The 18548-nt window shown below is 46.3% G+C and overlaps 1 protein-coding gene across 1 annotated transcript in view; it reads right to left on the bottom strand.

Annotated features, from left to right (window-relative positions):
• Positions 1 to 495: 495 nt before the first annotated feature.
• Positions 496 to 18548, bottom strand: part of MIEF1 (mitochondrial elongation factor 1) — a 65864-nt gene continuing 47811 nt past the window's right edge. Inside the window, exon 4 of the mRNA XM_086963448.1 lies at positions 496 to 7694. Within this exon, the coding sequence (XP_086819574.1) occupies positions 6882 to 7694 (813 nt within the window). The 3' untranslated portion in view covers positions 496 to 6881. The remainder of the gene's footprint in view (positions 7695 to 18548) is intronic.

Raw genomic sequence — 18548 nt, 5'->3', positions numbered from 1 at the left:
TATCCAGAGGTAGGGTAGGTTTGTTATTGATGTGATGTGTCTTTACATGATATGATGGGTCGAAACAAGACTCATGAAGAAACCTGTGGGCATGATTCACCCGAAGTAAGAGAAGACAGTGACAGAGGACTTTGTGGAGCCTGATCAAGAACACTGTGAAAGGACTATGGATTTTCTTATTTAGTGTTTTTCCCTTAAGTGTACTGGGAAATGTAGTTTTTGGCTTTAATGGGCTGCTGTTGTGTTACCGATTAAGGCGAAGAGAGAATTAAGCATAATCCTCGCCTCCGTATCCTTAATAGAATTGAAACTTACCTTCACTTAAGCTAGGCAAATTTACATTCTGTTTCAGTCTGAAGGGGTATAAAGATTATATAAAGATCCATTCAGCTGGCAAGACATTTCTTAGCCCATGAAAGTGAGATCTTTACTCTTTATTTATCTCAACCCACTCTGGAAATGGGTAAATAGTGGTAGACAAAAGAATACAACAGGTTTATATAGGTACATTTAGCTTTTATTTTTATCCCTGTACATGTAACACACAGTGGGGTCATGAGTCATGCGAACAAGCACATAAAATGGGCACCTGTGGCAGAGACAAGATAGAGCGAAGCAGAATACAGAGTCAAATGTACATAGGCTGTACTCCCTGAGTGAGGTGCTTGCTCTGTGTGAGGAGGCAGGGAGGGGACACCCCAGCTCTCTGACGAAATACTGAGCTTATGAGATGCAAGAGATTTCACTTAAGCTACCTGTGAAACGGACTGTTGATATCTCAAAGTGCCACATTCCAAAAGCCGAGGATAGAAGGCAGCGCTACTCAAAAGACTCCATTTTCTGATTGGATTGGGTACGAGTACCTTGTTACTGCACCCTGGTTTACACAAACTAGTCATCAATACACAATGCGCTATCCCTGCCCTCCGATCAGCAGCCATACTGACATTCTACAGACTGTAAACAAAAGCAGAGAAAATAGTTCTTTATTCTTGCTCTATATTTAGCTGTAATTAAATTATTCAGACTCCATAACCTGAAACAGGTTATGCATAAACAGCATAGGGCCCGTACGTAAACTGCATAGGGCCCTTACTAAGTGACTGTGCAAAAACTGCATAAAACCATTGCCATTTCTCAACTGGATGAGCAGTACCTGTGTCAAGTGGCTGCATATGAAATGCACAGGTTATTGTTATGGTTAGGTAACTTCCAATTTTAGAGCCCTGAAGAAGTCTCTGTCCAACAAGAGAATGGCACCCATGCTAGACAACTGTTAAAGATTAGACTGCCATTTAAGGACACAGATGGTGATCAACTTTTGTTCTATGGAAGTAAATTCTCCATATAACTATACCTACCCATAATAAAGAAACATTATTAAAGGCAAATACATTAATCAACACTGTGGGGTTGTTTGGATTTCTGTCCACCATGTACCTCAGTGGGTGCGAGGAAATGTATAGAACAGGCCAATTGACGCTCTCTCCTGGGTTAAGCTGTCCCTTGATATCCCAGTCTTAACGGTTGGAGCATAAACTGACATAATGACTGGCTATTTTCAATATACAATCTTCACTTGGTACAGAGGCCCAACACCAGACTGAAGCTTTCACTAAAGACCTGAGACTTGCTAGAGGCCCTGAACTTTGACAATCATCTTCACATACAGCGGAACCACAATGATATTTTCAATTAAACTTCTTGGGCAAATATCGACCATGACCTCCAGGGCTACTGCCCAAATTGAATAGCCACACAAAGGCCTCCTGTGACAACTACTTCTGGTATGCCTTTGCTGGAATATTGAAGCTTCTCAAAGTGTCACCTCAAGCTCCAAATGCATAGGCTGCATTTTTTTTAAGGTATTGCCTTTAGAGGTCTAATGTCTAAAGATATATTGTGTACTATACCAATACTAACAGTTGGCTTTGAGCCAACCCATCGCTTATCATGTGTGGCCTTTCTGTTCAATCTCATTTGCTTGCTTTTTAATCAATACCTTTCTTACTGTTTGTGATTGTCCATCCGCTCAAGTATAGCTTTTTTACCATCCTTTTGATAGACCAACTTTGTATCCCCCCCTTGAATATTAGCAAGGTATTTCTGTACCAGCTAACTTTGTGTGCAGTTCTTCCTGCTGCAACTACTCTGTGAAGTTTTCTGTTCCTAATGACTTGTAAATTGTTTTCCGTAGGATCTCCCAAGCTCAGTGCCCTAAAACTAATGTGTTTAAAAAAAGTTTAAAAAACTAGCACACTTTAAATCTTTTTGGATTTGCATTTGCGCCAGTACACGGCGGGTCATGCTGGGTATCTAGTTCCTCAACAGTATCAGCAACAAAAAAAAAAACGCATTATCAAAGCCACAAGGCTGCACTTCTGGCCTTGCCAATGCGTTTTTTTGTTGTTTTGTTTTATATAGCACAAACTCAACCCAAAGGTATCAGAGAGCTTTAAATGAGCTCCAGTTGTGTTACAGACGGACACATTAATTTTTTTAGGCACAGGGAGATTATGATTTGCCCAGAATCACAGGATGTTGAACGCCCCTGCTGTGACTCGAACCCGGTTCCCGAGCTTAGAGATCAACTGCTCTAGCTGTTAGGCCACATTCTCGCCCCAGATGATAATAGTCTATAACTCACTTAATGTACAGACTCCTCCGGAAAGCAAGACCAGTCCAAAAGCTGGGCAGGCAAGCACTGTGCATCGGTAGTTCGAATTCGAATTGAATAAAAATACATTTATTTTGTTAAAGGAACAGAAATTAAAGAGCAGTAATCTGACACTAAAAAAACAATAAAATAATTGTCCAGACTTGACCGAACACTGCTAGAGATAAGTCTATGAATGGAAAAAAGTCAAAGAACAGGCAGTCTAAATAATCATGTTGAACTAGAAAAAGGCACTCCTACTTTAAAACGATTAGAACACAATGAAAAAAGGCAGAACCCACTTTGTGTGCCAGAAAATATCCAAACGGGGTGGGATATGGTGTAATTGACAAAATATTTAAGTTACTGGAGGTCACGTCTTTGGGTGCAGAGGAAACCAAAGGAGAAAAATCCGTTCACTTCTCATGAACAATATTGCGTTCTGGAGCACACATTTTCAAGGACAGGGGTGAGGAAACAGTTGAGGTATGCAGGAACGGGGGGGCGGGGGGGTCTGGCAGGATTACCATGCGCAGTCAGATCACTGTATAATAAGTCAAAAATAATAATGTTGAAAATGGATGAGGCTGGCTTTCAGCATTATAGTTCGAGGATTACTGAAATGAGAGTCACATCAGTGACAAGTTTGTGAAACTGCACCAAGGAACATTCCTTACACGGTCAATGCTCACTCATGGCTGCTAATGTTTTGTGCTGGCGTCCTGATTAAATGAGTTCTAAATCAGCAGCCTTCGATTTTGTGGACTACACCATCACCTTTGACCTCAATGCTCTTAGAGATGATAGACAGCAACCACCCCAACTTTGCTCATGGCGAGCCATGCTGTTATCTCTTGTGTAGAAGCCCAGAGGACACCTTCTTGTTAAAATTTTGTAAACAAAAAACAAACACTGCCCAAGTCTTCTTCCATTAGTTGGACTCTACGTCCACAAGTACATCAACAAGACATGGACATCATGGATGTAACAGATTTTCTTCAGCATCTAAGTTCATGCATCCTGTACTTGAGGTCCGCAAGTAGGTATACAAAAGCAGACTAAAGCTTAACTTCAACTAAATGCTTTCTGGCTTCAAACCACTGTCCACTGGGGTGCCAAAATGACAAACAACAACACTTGTTTGAGAGAATCAATAATTGTTTTGTTCATAGTAGGTTTTATCTTCTCAGAAAGAGACTTTTAATGCAGTCCTTTCTCATCTGCCCACAATAAACGGTGACTTTACTGCTTGGACTAGACAAGATCATCATCCTTTAACTTGACGTGCTTGTTTACCTTCTACAGTGCCTGCAGCATGGGCCGGTTGAAACCACCACCCTGAATACGATTTATGTAGCTTAAGATTAAACACTGTGGCAGAGGTTTTCCAGCCTTCCACGGGAATATCCTACATATTTAATTCAAAACAATATATATATATATATTCCCACGTTGTGCCCTGAAATTGAAGATGCACGCATTGTGGATAGTTCAGCAGAACTTTTAATGTCCAAAATCGGCATTACCTTTCCAGATAAATAAACCACCTGACGCGTTTCAGAGCAACATGCTCCTTTCTCAAAGGCTTTGCTGGCAGTTCACAAATAATTACACCTCCTCTCCTCTCACCTGCATGCTTTTATAATGATTGCCCTCCAGTGGGCCTCTCAGTGAGTGACGAAGAAATGTTCGTGCATGCTGGGAGTTGAAGTAAGTGCAATTCCGATTCTCTCCCTTCAGTGGGTTCCGTGAATAATGCCACCAATAAAACATTTTGTTTGACCCTCCAGAGGGCCCCAGAAAGCAAATCCGGTTTATATTTTCAGAAAGAAGTCAAATCCACTGTGCTGTGTAATTGCTCAAAATGGTTCGAAGCAACAGCCCCAGATTCATTTTGCCTGGTGGTGTAGTCTTCCACTGCCGTGTGTTTATGTTCCCATGTTGTGCCCTGAAATTGAAGACGCACGCACTGTGGATAGTTCAGCAGAACTTTTAATTTCCAAAATCGGCATTTCCTTTCTAGATAAATAAACCACCTGACGTGTTTCAGAGCAACATGCTCCTTTCTCAAAGGCTTTGCTGGCAGTTCACGAATAATGACACCTCTTTTCTCACCTGCATGCTTTTATGATTGCCCTCCAGTTGGCCTCTCAGTGAGTGACAAAGAAATGTTGATGCATGCTGGGAGTTGAAGTAAGTGCAATTCCGATTCTCTCCCTTCAGTGGGTTCCGTGAATAATGCCACCAATAAAACATTTTGTTTGACCCTCCAGAGGGCCCCAGAAAGCAAATCCGGTTTATATTTTCAGAAAGAAGTCAAATCCACTGTGCTGTGTAATTGCTCAAAATGGTTCGAAGCAACAGCCCCAGATTCATTTTGCCTGGTGGTGTAGTCTTCCACTGCCGTGTGTTTATGTTCCCATGTTGTGCCCTGAAATTGAAGACGCACGCACTGTGGATAGTTCAGCAGAACTTTTAATTTCCAAAATCGGCATTTCCTTTCTAGATAAATAAACCACCTGACGTGTTTCAGAGCAACATGCTCCTTTCTCAAAGGCTTTGCTGGCAGTTCACGAATAATGACACCTCTTTTCTCACCTGCATGCTTTTATGATTGCCCTCCAGTTGGCCTCTCAGTGAGTGACAAAGAAATGTTGGTGCATGCTGGGAGTTGAAGTAAGTGCAATTCCGATTCTCTCCCTTCAGTGGGTTCCGTGAATAATGCCAGCAATAAAAATAGTTGGGGGTCTGCTGTGCCTGGAATTATGCTGGGTGGTGATAGCGGCATGATGGAAGCTCGATTGAATTCGGATGAAACTCCGAGGCCCACTGGAGGGTTTTAAAACATTGTGAAATGAACTGCAGAGGTGACAGTTTCCACTAGAGGAATTTCCGGTACAAGTTGTACTACTAGCCCCATAATGCTTTATTTTGGACAAATACTCACCTGAGAGGGAATACATCTTTAATTGAACGGCATATAATGGGGGGTAGTATCACTGAGACTGCACAGCACAGCCTTTGAGGAAGAGATGTGACGTCCCGAAACACGTCAGGCAGATTTTACTTGGAGTGCCATGCCGAGTTCTTGCAATTTGCAATAAATGGTTTTGTAACCATCCACCAGGAAGTGCGTCTTCAATTCCAGGGCAAAGGTAGTGAAGATAAAATATATATGTATATATTTATATATAATTTATTTATTTATTAAAACGAGAGGGATTGACTTTTAGGGCAAAAATGGTGTAACTAGGCTCTTCTATCAGTAGATCCCTTGTTGTTGCTTGCTCAGTTGGTCCCTGGATAACAGCACCACAAAATCCACCTAAACAATTGTGAATTTTTAAACAAAAACCAAACAACAAGCACCATTGAGTGTGATGAAGGGATAAGAGAACGATGCCTTGGAGCAGAGTACAGGTTGTTTCTTCTTAATAAACCATATGGCATTCGTTAGGCAGTGTGGAGAAAGCAAAGGAAGGCATGGGGGACAGCAAGGTCTGGCTAGACAATAGGCCAAATACCTATCCTGTATGCAGGAAGATAAAGTGGCGTGGTAAGAAACAAAACACAACAGTAAAATATTTTTTGGGTTTCTTTGGTAGGGAAAGGCTAGCATGCCTAAATGGGACTGTACCAGGGAAACACTGCGTGGATGTGCTGTTGCAATAACACTCCAGTAGTCCTCTAGTTCTTCTATTCTGTATTTCTCTCTAGTCCTACAGGAGTAATGAATGGTAAGAAAGTCTAAGTAGAGAAAACAACTGGCATCAAGATAGACCACAAACACACAGCTATATAAGCTCAGAGAAGCCTCAAGGTTGAGTAAAGAAATGTGTTGATGACTGGAAAGAAATAGGTTTACCTTTAACCCATAACATACAAATGAATCAAACAGACATGGGATTAAGTGGCTAAACTAGAGGGCCCTACTCCACAGCTGGAAGACTGGCAGACAACAAAACCCACTGTTCGTCTGAAAACAAATACTCAAAGAAGAGTCACTCCATGTAGGTTCAAAAGTTCATTTTCAGCAGAATAATCAAGGCTCTGCCATAGATAGGGTAAAAATTCATGTAGACTGTCCAACTGATATACGGATTCTCCCACCACATTCTTTGGAGAAGCAAATATCTGGCCTTTCAACAAACAAGATACTCTGTATGTTCTAAAGACAGCAGAAGGGCCACATCTCATGCAACCACACACTTCAGGCAACTGCTAATCATGGGTCAGTTCTTAGCAACACCTCTGGTTCGGATAGGGCGCAGTAGAGGGTATAGCCCAGCTCATCCACCTCTGCAGCAGACAACTCTGAGAGCAGGTTTATTTGTGGCTCCAGCACAGAGGACAACACACCTCGCTCCAAGCAATCAACCATATGTCGCAGCACCTGCAGGAAGCGGTCTGCCAAGGCTTCCTGGGCCCAGCTAGGCTCTGGTTCACCTGGTTGCAAGATCACATTGATAAGCTGCGAAGCAGTTAGCCTAGAGAGTATTGGGTGGTGTTTGCAAGCAGCTTTGAGGATCTTGAGACAAATACATCGGCAGCCTGCATCCTGCTGATCCAAGGCCCGCAGTCGTGCTGTCTCTGCTGATCGCAAGCTTAGCCGCCACATGGAGTCATATTGTGGGAAGCGATGGGGCTGAGCCACCAGCAGTCGATCCCCTAGGGCCACGCAGGGCAAGAAATCAATGATGAGGCAGCGGTTTTCTTCATATTGCACCTCTAAGGACAGGGTCTCTGAAGGCACAACAGGCCGTATGACATAGTCCAAGACACTGCCAATAGCTGGCCAGTTAATAGACCCTGCCACCAGCTTCTCAAAGTTTTCCACCACCACCTTCGGTGATAAGTAGCCACCAATCACACAGCGATCCCAGTAGCTGCTCCCTCGAGGGAAATACTCGAGATTCTCCCGCCGAACCAAGCAGAAGCCTGGCAAATTCAAGATCGTCTCCTCACCGAGAACACAGGACCATAAGTTTCGCTCCACCACCAAGGGAACCATGAGCTGAATGTGGTCAGCAGTCACCACCTACAGAAGAGGGAAAAGAGGGTTACTGGGAGTACTGGCAATATAGTGTTCACGATTTATTATACAATATGAAAGACAAAGCAGTGATCACTCCAGGCACAAACTGTCAGAACACATCTGCAAATCTTGACCAATAACTTTGCTGCCTAACACCATTTCTGTGACCTAAGGAGTTGCTCTGCCAGGGCCTTAACTTGTAGGATCTGTGCAGTCTGCACTGACCAAGACCTGCCCCGTAAAGTCCTTTTAAACTGAGGGAGTATCTCTGCTGATGCTGGACACTCTTAATACCTCAGTAATCCAAGGGACAGCTTCAAGCCCTTCACAAGTATGCTATATGTCCATTAAGGGATAGGTTTTGTATACAAGGCCGGATGTCTAGAAGCCAAGGGATCATTGTGCTCACTGAAGCCTGTGAGGTGTGTAATCTGAGGGACGGGTTCTGCTGCCTGAGGATCTGGACTGTTACTGGGGGAATAGTCTTTCTCGCCAGGGCCTACACCTGTGAGATTGGTAGAACTGGACTGATAGCTCTGCTGTTTGAAGGCCGAGTTTATAATATCTGTGTCACCTGAGCAATAGCTCAAAGGCTTCAGCTGTGATGACTAGTGGCTCAGCCCTAAAGATTTTTTATCTGAGAAATCGATCTCATATTAGTGCCTGGCAACCTGTGGAAGTACAGGAAAAATTATGTTGCCCGAGCCATTTGACAGCTCTGAAGCCAGATGGATTGCACCACCATAGGCAACTGAGCCTTTAAGAGATTTGTAGAATCAATGTGGTGTCTGAAGCCCGAGCCTTTAAGAACTGGATTACTTGAGAAATATCTGTGCAGTCTGAATCATTCTCATACAAGACATATTTGATGGCTTCTAATCCATATCTGCACGAGTTCTGTAACCCCTAAAATGGTTCTATGGTCTGCAGCACAAGCCTACAGATACTGTTTAAATTGAAGGACGGAGCTGCTGTAGGTCGGTTTGGCTAATGAAACCTGTGTAATTAGTCAGATAAAGAAAGCCACTGGCATATCTTAAGACCCAGCAGCCTCACTGAAGTCCCACAATTGTTTACTCACAAAACTGGCCTGAACTTAAGACACTTTTAATGCAAACTCTATGACACTAAAATACCAAATTGCTGGGAAATACTACAGAGTGCGGTTGCAGTTCCTATGACATCACATTAAATACTAAAGATTGCAGACACAATGACCATATCCCTGACTTAGTATTCGAATTGTGAATCAACTTTAGGGATACACTGTACTTGGTGATCTTATGGCCTCATCTACCTTGGAAAAAGCAATACAAAAATAAAAATACAAATAGGGTAACACTGAAGCAGAATACAATGTAAAGTAGCTAATGCTCTCGTCACACATTACATCAACTAGGCCACAACGAGACCGACATTAAATGGCGAATAGCGGAAACCATGACAACACCCTTACGTGGAATAGACCTATGTGCCATCCTCAATCGTCATGAGTGAAACATGGATAAAGTGATGCAGTTCCACCGCCAATGGGCTCAACAGTCTAGAGGAGTGGAACAAAGTCATTAACATACATCGTAATTGTTTTCCTTAAAATAGGGAATTTTCAACCACTTCACAATGTGTCAACAGATACTGCATTTCCATAAATAATGAGTTTAATGCTTGGTATCAAATTAACTCTTTCTGACGTCTGCCATTATACAAAGGTGACCTAAACATTTTGTGGACATTATCACCAACTCTAGCAATTGATTTTAAATATGCATACTAACTGTTATACAGCAGAACTAATGTTTGCTTGATACATAAACTTGTTGTTACATGCATCTATTAAAGATTTACAAGTATAGTATGCCTTTCTAGAAACATACCATGTCAAACCATATAGTACAGGTTTAAAGGTCTGTCTGAGTCTACAAAAGAAACAATTTTTTCAAGAATGTTCTCCTTTTAGGGACAAATAATTTTCTATTTCCAACTTTGGTACCCCAGTGTTGAAAGTTTTTTTTCTTAATTATCCATTTTTTATTGCTAGGAGAGCACATGCATATACACATTCTCATGCCACATACACAAGTTGGCAGCCTTCATTTTATTTAACTCTCCATCTCTTCTACTTCACCATAGTGAGTTTGTGCTGCCCTGCCTCTTGATTGTCAAGCCCACCCCCCAAACAGTCACTAGTCCTTACGCACTGAATTTTGTGAAAAGTTAAATAGTATTTTTTATTGAATTCCTGCTATAGAGGATATCACTTAGAATCTTCCTGCACTATTTAACACCCATAATGGTGTTTTTGACCAAATACATGTACATCCTTGATGTATAAATTAATTTTGGGAAAGCAATTACCACTCCTAGGTACTCTCTGAACTGAAAGTTATCAAATCTCTACCGATAAGCTTAACAATTACATAGGTAACCTTGTGCCAGTGTAGAACTGCTTCTTTCCACCTCCAGAAGTGATGCACTCGTGCTCAACTGAGGGTAGTTAATAATTCCATACTTTTCAACAGAATTGTTCTTAGACCTTTTTGGCCACTAGTTGAAAAAGTATATCTTTTTTTTGTTGAATTTCTTTATTGGGTTAACAGTTTGCAAAACATTACAGTCATCAAACCCCCCCTCCCGCCAGTCTGACTTTGGTCACATTTCTAGTATGGACAATTACGTGACTATTCCCTCTCCGGTGTATACACAGCCATTTAGCCAACAACCCATAGCTGGGCAGGCGGCAATCTTAAAATATACATTAATGTGGGCACCAACTAATTAAACCACTCTCCTTGCTCAGTAAGTGGGCTTGTCAAATGGTGCAGAAGTGATTTCAGCCCTTGGCGCCTCAGTGGTGCTTCCATCCACCCTGAAGCCATCTAGTGCTCCTGTACCTCCTCAGTGGTGAAAGGGTCTCCTTTGTTGGTCAGGTATGTCTGGTATAGCCCCAGAAGTTCTTTGGTCTACTAGTGGGGGGGCAGTAGCTCACTGTAGTTCTCAGACTGTGTGCAGCAATACAACATATCCTGCGCCCAGCATTCAGTTGTGGGGATGGGGCCTCTCATCCAACAGCATGCCACAACCCTCCGGGCCATGAGCAGTCCCATGTCCACCAACCGCCGCGCTGCCCTGGGAAGTTTTTTCGTGTACCCCAGAAGAGCCAGCATGGGATCAGGCGTGAGGTCAATTTCTGCTATATAGCTAATGTCAGCGAAGACCTTGTCCCAGAAATCCCATACGCCAGGGCATTGCTATGCAAGGTGTAGGAAGACTGCATCGGGGGCATGACATCTCTAACAGTTCGCAGTATCTCAAAGGCCATACCTGCATAGTCTAGCCGGTGTGTAGTACACCCTGTTAAGAAACTTGAAGTGTACCAGCCTGTGTCTGCCTTTGAGGGAAAGCTTCCTGGAGTTAATACAGCAGTATCGCCACATGTCGTCGATAACAATCTGCAGGTCAGTCTGCCACGCCAGCCGCGCTTTTGTGTACGTGTGCTCTCTGTGCGCTTGGGACAATTTATATAGATAATAGAGTTCCAGGTCCGGGGCTCCAAGCCCACCCATGGTGTAGGGCAGCGTGAGTAGTGTCCATTTGGCCTGAGGCTGTCCTCCCGCCCAGGCTAGTTTAACCAGGAGTTGCTGTAGTCGCTGGAAAAAGGATTTGGGGAGGACTATCGGGATAGTCACAAATAAGAATAGTAATCTAGGCAGCACGACCATTTTCATTATGGATATCCGTCCCAGAAGGGAGAGTGGGAGCCTGCACCAGGCCTCAACGTCATCCTCCAGTCTGCTAAAGGCTGTGCCGTAGTTTGCTCTAAATAGGACCTCTGCGTCAGTGTGTAGGTGCACCCCCAGGTACCTGACCGTGTCAGTAGTCCACTGCAATGGGTACTCAATTTTGATGTTCTGTGTGATAGGGGTTAGGGGACCCGATAGGGCACCGAAGCGGACCACCTCTCTAAGCACCGAAGTGAGATTGTTATCCGGGTCGCGGACATATAGCAGGGTGTCATCTGCATACATTGATACCACAATCTTGTACATGGGGAAGCCTATGCCTTCATTACCATGGTATTCTCGAAGGGCACAGGCTTGTGGTTCTGCTACCAGGGCATACAGAAGGGTCGAGAGTGGGCACCCTTGGCTGGTGCCCCTGCTGATGGGAAAGGAGTCAGTGACCAGGTTGCCCATCCGGAGCCTAGCCCACGGTTGGTTATATAGTGCTCCTACCATCTGGAGGAATGGCTGTCCTAGGCCCATTCGTTGCAGCACTAAGCGCATAAAAGGCCATTCTACCGAATCGAAGGCCTGTTCCATGTCGAGGAACACTGCTAGTGCCTACCTGTCCTGCCGCACATGTTGTATCGTGCCCAGTACCGTCCGGATGTTGTATACCAAGATCCTGCTGGGGATAAAGCCGGCCTGTTCAGGCGCCACCAGTTGTGGCGCAAGGAGTGCCAGGCGGTTAGCCAACACTTTAGTGTCGACGTTTAGCTTAGAGAGGGGCCTGGACGAGCTACACTCGTTGCGGGGCTTGCCTGGTTTCAGTATCGTGACCAGTAGCGCCTCCCTCATGGATTGTGGCATACTGCCCTCCAAGCAAATGTCGTCAAAGAGAGCAGATAGGTGCGGAAGCAGTTGGTCCTTGAAAGTTTTGGAGAACCCCGCTGTGAGGCCGTCTGCGCCCGGTGCGCTGCCAGATCTCATACTGGACAGAGCATCTAATATTTCGTATTTTTCTATGGGGAGCATCAGGAATTCGCTATGTGTATTCGTCAATGTGGGTATGTCAATGTGATTAAGATAGTCTGTAATATCGTCCTCAAGGTCTCCACTTTTGGACGTGTATAGCTCAGCATAGTAGGCCTTGAAGACATCTGCTATGTCGGCTTCTTCTGTAAGCACCTCCCATCTGCAGACTTTACCTCAGAGATGTGTTGTCGCCCCCTCTTCCCACCCAAAATCCTGGCCAGTACTGCACTGGGTCTTTCCCCTTCTCCATATGTCCTAGCTGTTGCGTATTTCCCCATACGTTTTACTTCCCTGTCTGCTTCGTCATGATATTCAGCGAGTAGTGTCTTAATCTCCTCGCCTATCGTGCTGTTTGCTTGCCTACTCTGTCTCCCCTCTAGGTCAGCCAGTCTCTGTCTGATGGATTTGAGTACTCCAGAGTGTTTAGACATTGCTACACCCCTTATATATATTTTAAATGCTTCCCAGACCACTTGAAAACTGTCAACGGAGCCCACGTTGATCTCAAAGTATACGTCAATGGCTTCTAGGAGTTCTCCTCTGAACACAGGCTCCAGAAGGGAATAAGGTGGGAATCTCCACATGACTAGGGCGAAATGGTCTTTCCTGGGATGTGCATCTCCAAGAGCACCGGCAAGTGGTCAGACAAGGTTCTAGGTAATACCTTGCAGTCCCTAATCTGTCCTAGTCTGAAAGTGGGTGCCAGCCAGTAATCTATCCGTGTGTGTTTGTCGTGGTAAGCGGAGTAGTGTGTGAATCCCCCCTGCTCCGGATTTCCCGAATCTCCATATATCTTCCAGACCCAGACTTGTTATTACACTCCTCAGCTCCAAGGCAGCTGCCGAGGGTCTGCGAGGAGGGCCATCCGACCTGTCCAACGCAGGATCCAAAGTCAGGTTGAGGTCTCCACCCCATAGGCGGCGGTCAACGTCATATTGCTTGGCCATGGCTGCCAGGGCCGGAAAGAATTTGGGAGAGTCATAGTTGCGGCCATATGTATTAATAATCAAAACTCCAAACCAGGTCCGTTACACTTGGATATGATAAATCTGCCCTCAGTGTCTACTCTTAGAATTTGTGAAGTGAGTTTCGATTTTGGGTTCACCCAGGTTAGCACGCCCCTGGCGAGTGGCGTGAAACCTGCCGCTGCTATATTACCCTCTAGTCCCCTGCTGCGGAGCATATTACTGGTCATTGGGAGATGGGTCTCCTGAAGTACGGCTATATCTATGTGTTGTCGCTGCAAATAGCTGATGACCTTCCTGACTTTCCGGTGGTCGTTCAGGCCACGTACGTTCCTTGTGAGGGCCCTGAGCTTGGGAGCATGCGCAATGTTGTCCTCGGTAGTCGTGTCAGCCATTAAGAGAAATCTCGTGAGCCCTAAGAGTGAATGCCATGTTTGCGTCCAAGACCTGTATAATGTCGAAAGCCAGATACAACACCCCCCCATCGTCTACTGAACATTCCCTCCCCAAAAACCCCTCAACCCCCCTTCCACAGCAGACCAACCCCAACAAGGCCTTGCATGTACGAACCCCTACCTCCCCCCTCCAAACTTTATTCCAAAACGTTGAATCCCCCATCGGGCATTCAGGGTGCTGGTAGCGCGGGGGCCGAGGTTGCCAGGCAATCAACAAGTAAACTGGTTACAGTGCTAGCTTATACCCCACCCCAATTCCTGCTGCCCCATATCGTTACTTCGGCTAATAGGAACATTTTAGCGTTAATTATCAGAAGTTCTGTACTGGCCAGGAGTATATATCATAAGCAGCTTCTCCCGCCTATCCTTCGACTCCAATCACAGTTTCGGCCAGCATTCTATTAACAATCCCACTGGGTTAGCATAGTACATGACACATGCATCAGAGTTATCTCACCCACAGACAGTTCCATCTGGTCATCAGTCCTCCGTCGGAAAAGCTCTGCCAGTCCCCAACCCGGGAGCAAAGTGGGTGCTGACCTCAATTTCAGTCCAGGACGTGGCACAGTCTGCGTGGCCGATGTACACCTGCGCGCACTTGAACACAACTTGCCGGCTGTAGGGCCATTTCAATCTTGCTCTTCCAGTTGGCTCCGATTTTCTTCTCCTTCCGTCTGGCTGTTGGTGTCCCTGCGGTGTTATCTGGACCATCCCTTCAGAGCCTGCTGCAGCACTTTAGGGTCCATGAAAATATGGGAATGCCCCTGCCGATTGACTTAATTTTGCGGGGTAAAACATGGCATAATCTAGTCCAAGTTCCCAGAGCTGACTCTTAAATGGGGCAAAATGCCTGCGCGCCTCCTGTACTTTCGCCATAAAATCCGGATATAGGGAGATTTTAGAGCCCTCGAACTGCAACTTCTTCTTGTCCCTAGCCAGTCGGGGGGCCACATCCCTGTCTCTATAATTTAGGAGCTTGGCGATGATGGGTCGTGGCGGGGCTCCCGGGCGAGGGCCGAGCGAGCGGTGTGCGCGCTCCACTATTAACATTTGTGAAAAGACGTTTTCTCCCAGCAACGTGACAAGGAGTTTCACGACAAACTTTTCCATGGTGCCAGTTTGTGTCGTCTCCGGAACCCCCGTGATGCGTATGTTGGAGCGTCGCAAGCGGGCCCCCAAATCTTCAGTCTTCTTGTGGAGCGTTTGCATAAGTTTCCCTATTTTCTTGTGATCGACATCCAGTTCAGTTTGAGCCTCCTCGACCTCTGTGAGGCGTCATTCAGACATGTCCAAGTGCTCCTCGTGCTTGTCTACGCGCTCCGCCATGCGATCCATTCGATAAGTGAGGGCGTCTATTTTAGTGCCAATCGAGGCCATGCTGTCTTGTAGGCCTTTCTCCATCGCAAGGAGCATGGTTTTGATGTCAGAGAAGTCAGCATTCCCCGCGCCACTCGCCGAGTTGGCATGGTCCGCCTCCTGAGTTTCAGGGAGTTTGTTTCGACGGTTCTCGAAAGGGAGTTTACTCTGAGTCTTGTCCCCCTTCCCCATGATGGTGTCTAGTCGTGTAGTCCTCCCGGGATGGTCGGATGGTCGCCGTTAAATTTGGCGCCTATCAGGTTTGGCTTTCCATGGGGGACACCGCTATATAATCCACCAGATAGCATGTTGCAAGCTCGTTGCCAGTTAACTCCTAGGCCCGCCAGGTAGATGAAGCTTCCTCGCACAATGGCTGGTAGCAGGGCCCGCCCCGGGAGTCAGGGCCACAATGGCTTCTCTGTCGTCTCAGCACTCCGGTGGCGTACTCCCTAACCAGGCCGTCCCAAGGATCAACCCAGCAAGATCAGCCCCTAGGGCTCTCCGGTGAATAGCTGGGGGCTGATTGTCTACTTGAATGAGCGTTGTGCGCCAGTTCGGACTCTCAGTTTTGCTCTGGCCCGTCAAGTGCGCCAAGTGGGGGCACCAGGTCTCCGCAACTCGCTGTGCGTAGTGAAGATAGTGGCTAACTGCCCAGGAATAGAGTCAAGGTGGGCCAGTCTCTATTGCGGCGCAGGTATCAGCTTCATTTTACTGCATGCCCCCCTTTTCTGAGTCTTTCTGGCTAGACAGCGCCGCGTATGGCCGAGCACCAAGTGTCCGTACGGCCTCCCCCCTACTACCGAGTAGGTGGCTGCGTGTAGAGGCCTCCGTGGGCCTTCCGCTCTCCAGGTGCGATGTTATATAGGGGGAGGGGTGTTCCAGGTGGCATATGCTTCCCCCCCGCAGTTTCTGACTCACACACTTCCGAGCGCCAGGGACGCGACGCTTACCGGGCCCAGTCGGCTCTCCAGCCCGCACGCAGTAGCACGTCACACGGCGCCGGGTTCACACGAGGTCGCGGTCTCGCTCGCGGCCAGGTTCGTCTTTGCCGCCGGCTAGCGTAGCTGATCTTTAGTGCTCCGAGCCGGCTCCTCCTCCACACCGGAGCGTAGTAGGTACCTGCTAGTGCTCTTTGTGCTATTTAGATTACAGCCGATGTAGGATCTTGATGAATAATGTTAGGCAGCGGCGCGGAGCTCAGGGATCACGCGTCCGCCATCGTTGCCGGCAAGCTCCGCCCCCCAGTTGAAAAAGTATTTACAGCATGTGTGGCTGTAGATACACATGCTTTGCATACTCCTGCCACCTAGCCTTGAGCTTGAACTTTACAAGTTGTTTTTCTTCGATGAAGCTTCAATTCACAGCTTTGGTGCGACTCCACCCTTTGTCCACATGCACAGGGGCAGTGACTCCACCATAGATTGTTTTTTCCTCCATCAGACAAGGATACGTTTCTTGGAGCTAATTTAGGTCCAGCTACAACTCTTCAACTCTGGCAATAGGAAACAATCACTGTGCCTGTTCCTCAAAACGGTGTACCATTACTTCTAGTGCAATCAATCAACTCTATGACAGTCACACATTGCTAGGTCTTTAATGACCCTAGCTCTTTTCGGCTATGGAGGTTTTCTTCTTGGAGAAAGTCAGGAGATGGGGAACAAAAAAAAAACACCTTTCTATTTCTGTCCACAGTGTAATTGTGTTATCCCTGAGCCAACCACCACAAGATTAGTAACCTGTCTCTTCCCAGATCACGAGAAGTTGACATGTAACTTCTGCCTCACCTGTTGAGATATTGGAGAGAAAGAGGTGCTGGGCACACTTGCAAATGCAGTACCGGTTGTTATCGGACATCTTCAGCGAGATTGAAATTGAAGAGGAGGCAGCGGCCCAATCTGGAAGCCTGGCAGCCCAACCCACGCCCAGCCAGAGACGTTCTCTTCTGACCACCTCTGAGTGAGAAAAGTAAACTCCTGGCATCAAAGTGACTATGCAGCAAGATGACCTCGAGGGCTGCAAGTACCACCTTGAGGCATGGCCTTACACCGAGGCTGACCACCTTTACTGTGCAAGTTAGGCATCGTGCCTACAGTGGGCCAAGAAAAAGGCTTCAACCTGTGGCCTACACCCACCCTCAGGCGCCAGTCAACATTTAGACAAGGCTTCAGAGCTGAGCCACAATCCTGCACAAGGAGGTACAGTTACATCCACCCTCAAAGCACTCTTGCTCAAAAGGCACAGACCTCCACCTTCAGAGTCCAAATCAGCACTGGGAACACCTCTGAATCAGAACACCTTCCACTCTGATCTCAACTGAACCCATCCAACACATTGGCTTAGATTCCAACAAAGACTAACTTTTGCGATGCAGCTGGGTTCCAAGGTACCCTGATACCCAGTGCTCAAAAAGCGCAAGGACTAGACAACCAATCCCCCTTCACAATCTTTCACACCCAAGCATACACCACCTGCCTCACCGCTGTGTCACACTCCCTAGCACGGTCAGTCTCACCACCTCCACCTCATTCCCCAGAAGGGTAATAACATTTTCTTTCGGGCCCAGGCAGTCTGTACAGGGAGGGAGACTGATAGGACTGGCCTTGTGCTTATTGGGGTGGAGAGGTGGGGACCTATGCTCAAGTCCACTCCAGAGAATTAAAAAAAATCCTATTATGACAAACATCGCCACGCCATAAGTAGAAAACTAGTACTAGGCTTCTCTTAATGACCCTGTCTACATTAGAGGTCAGGACACACTCCCAGATTACACAGTGGAACACACCGCAAAAAGGGGACCTCAGCTGGGGCGAGGAAGTAGAAGTCAGCGCAACCACCCAAAGGTACATTGCTAATTCAGTGGGGTTGCCGTCGAGGAATGAAAGGTTTCACTGAGAGGAGATGGAGAAACATCTACAACACCTCCAGGATAAGACCGAGGTTATGACCGATGGAAAACTCTCTCCAGAATGGTCGACTAACTGGTGGCCGGAAAAGCTCGGCCACCCACCTGTCCCAGTGGAAAAAGCCAGAAACCTGGGAGTCATTTTTGACAGCAAGATGGTCTTCGACCTGCATACAAACAAGGTTGTGTCGTCTTCATTCTTTATCCTGAAAAAGATAAAGAAGCTGCTGCCTTATCTCCCTCCCTCAGCTGGGAAGACTTTGGTTTCTACCTTAGTCTTCTCCAAAATGGATTACGGAAACGCTCTCCTTCTCCACACCCAGAAGCGAGTCATAACAAAGCTGCAATCCATTCAGAATGCGGCAGCCAGGATTCTCCTGAGCATTCCTTGCCGCAATTCTACCACTCTTGGCATTCGTCAACTC

The sequence above is a fragment of the Lissotriton vulgaris genome, chromosome 1_1, assembly GCF_964263255.1.
Source record: "Lissotriton vulgaris chromosome 1_1, aLisVul1.2, whole genome shotgun sequence".
Lineage (NCBI taxonomy): Eukaryota > Metazoa > Chordata > Amphibia > Caudata > Salamandridae > Lissotriton > Lissotriton vulgaris.
This window is presented reverse-complemented; position numbering and strand designations above follow the sequence as displayed.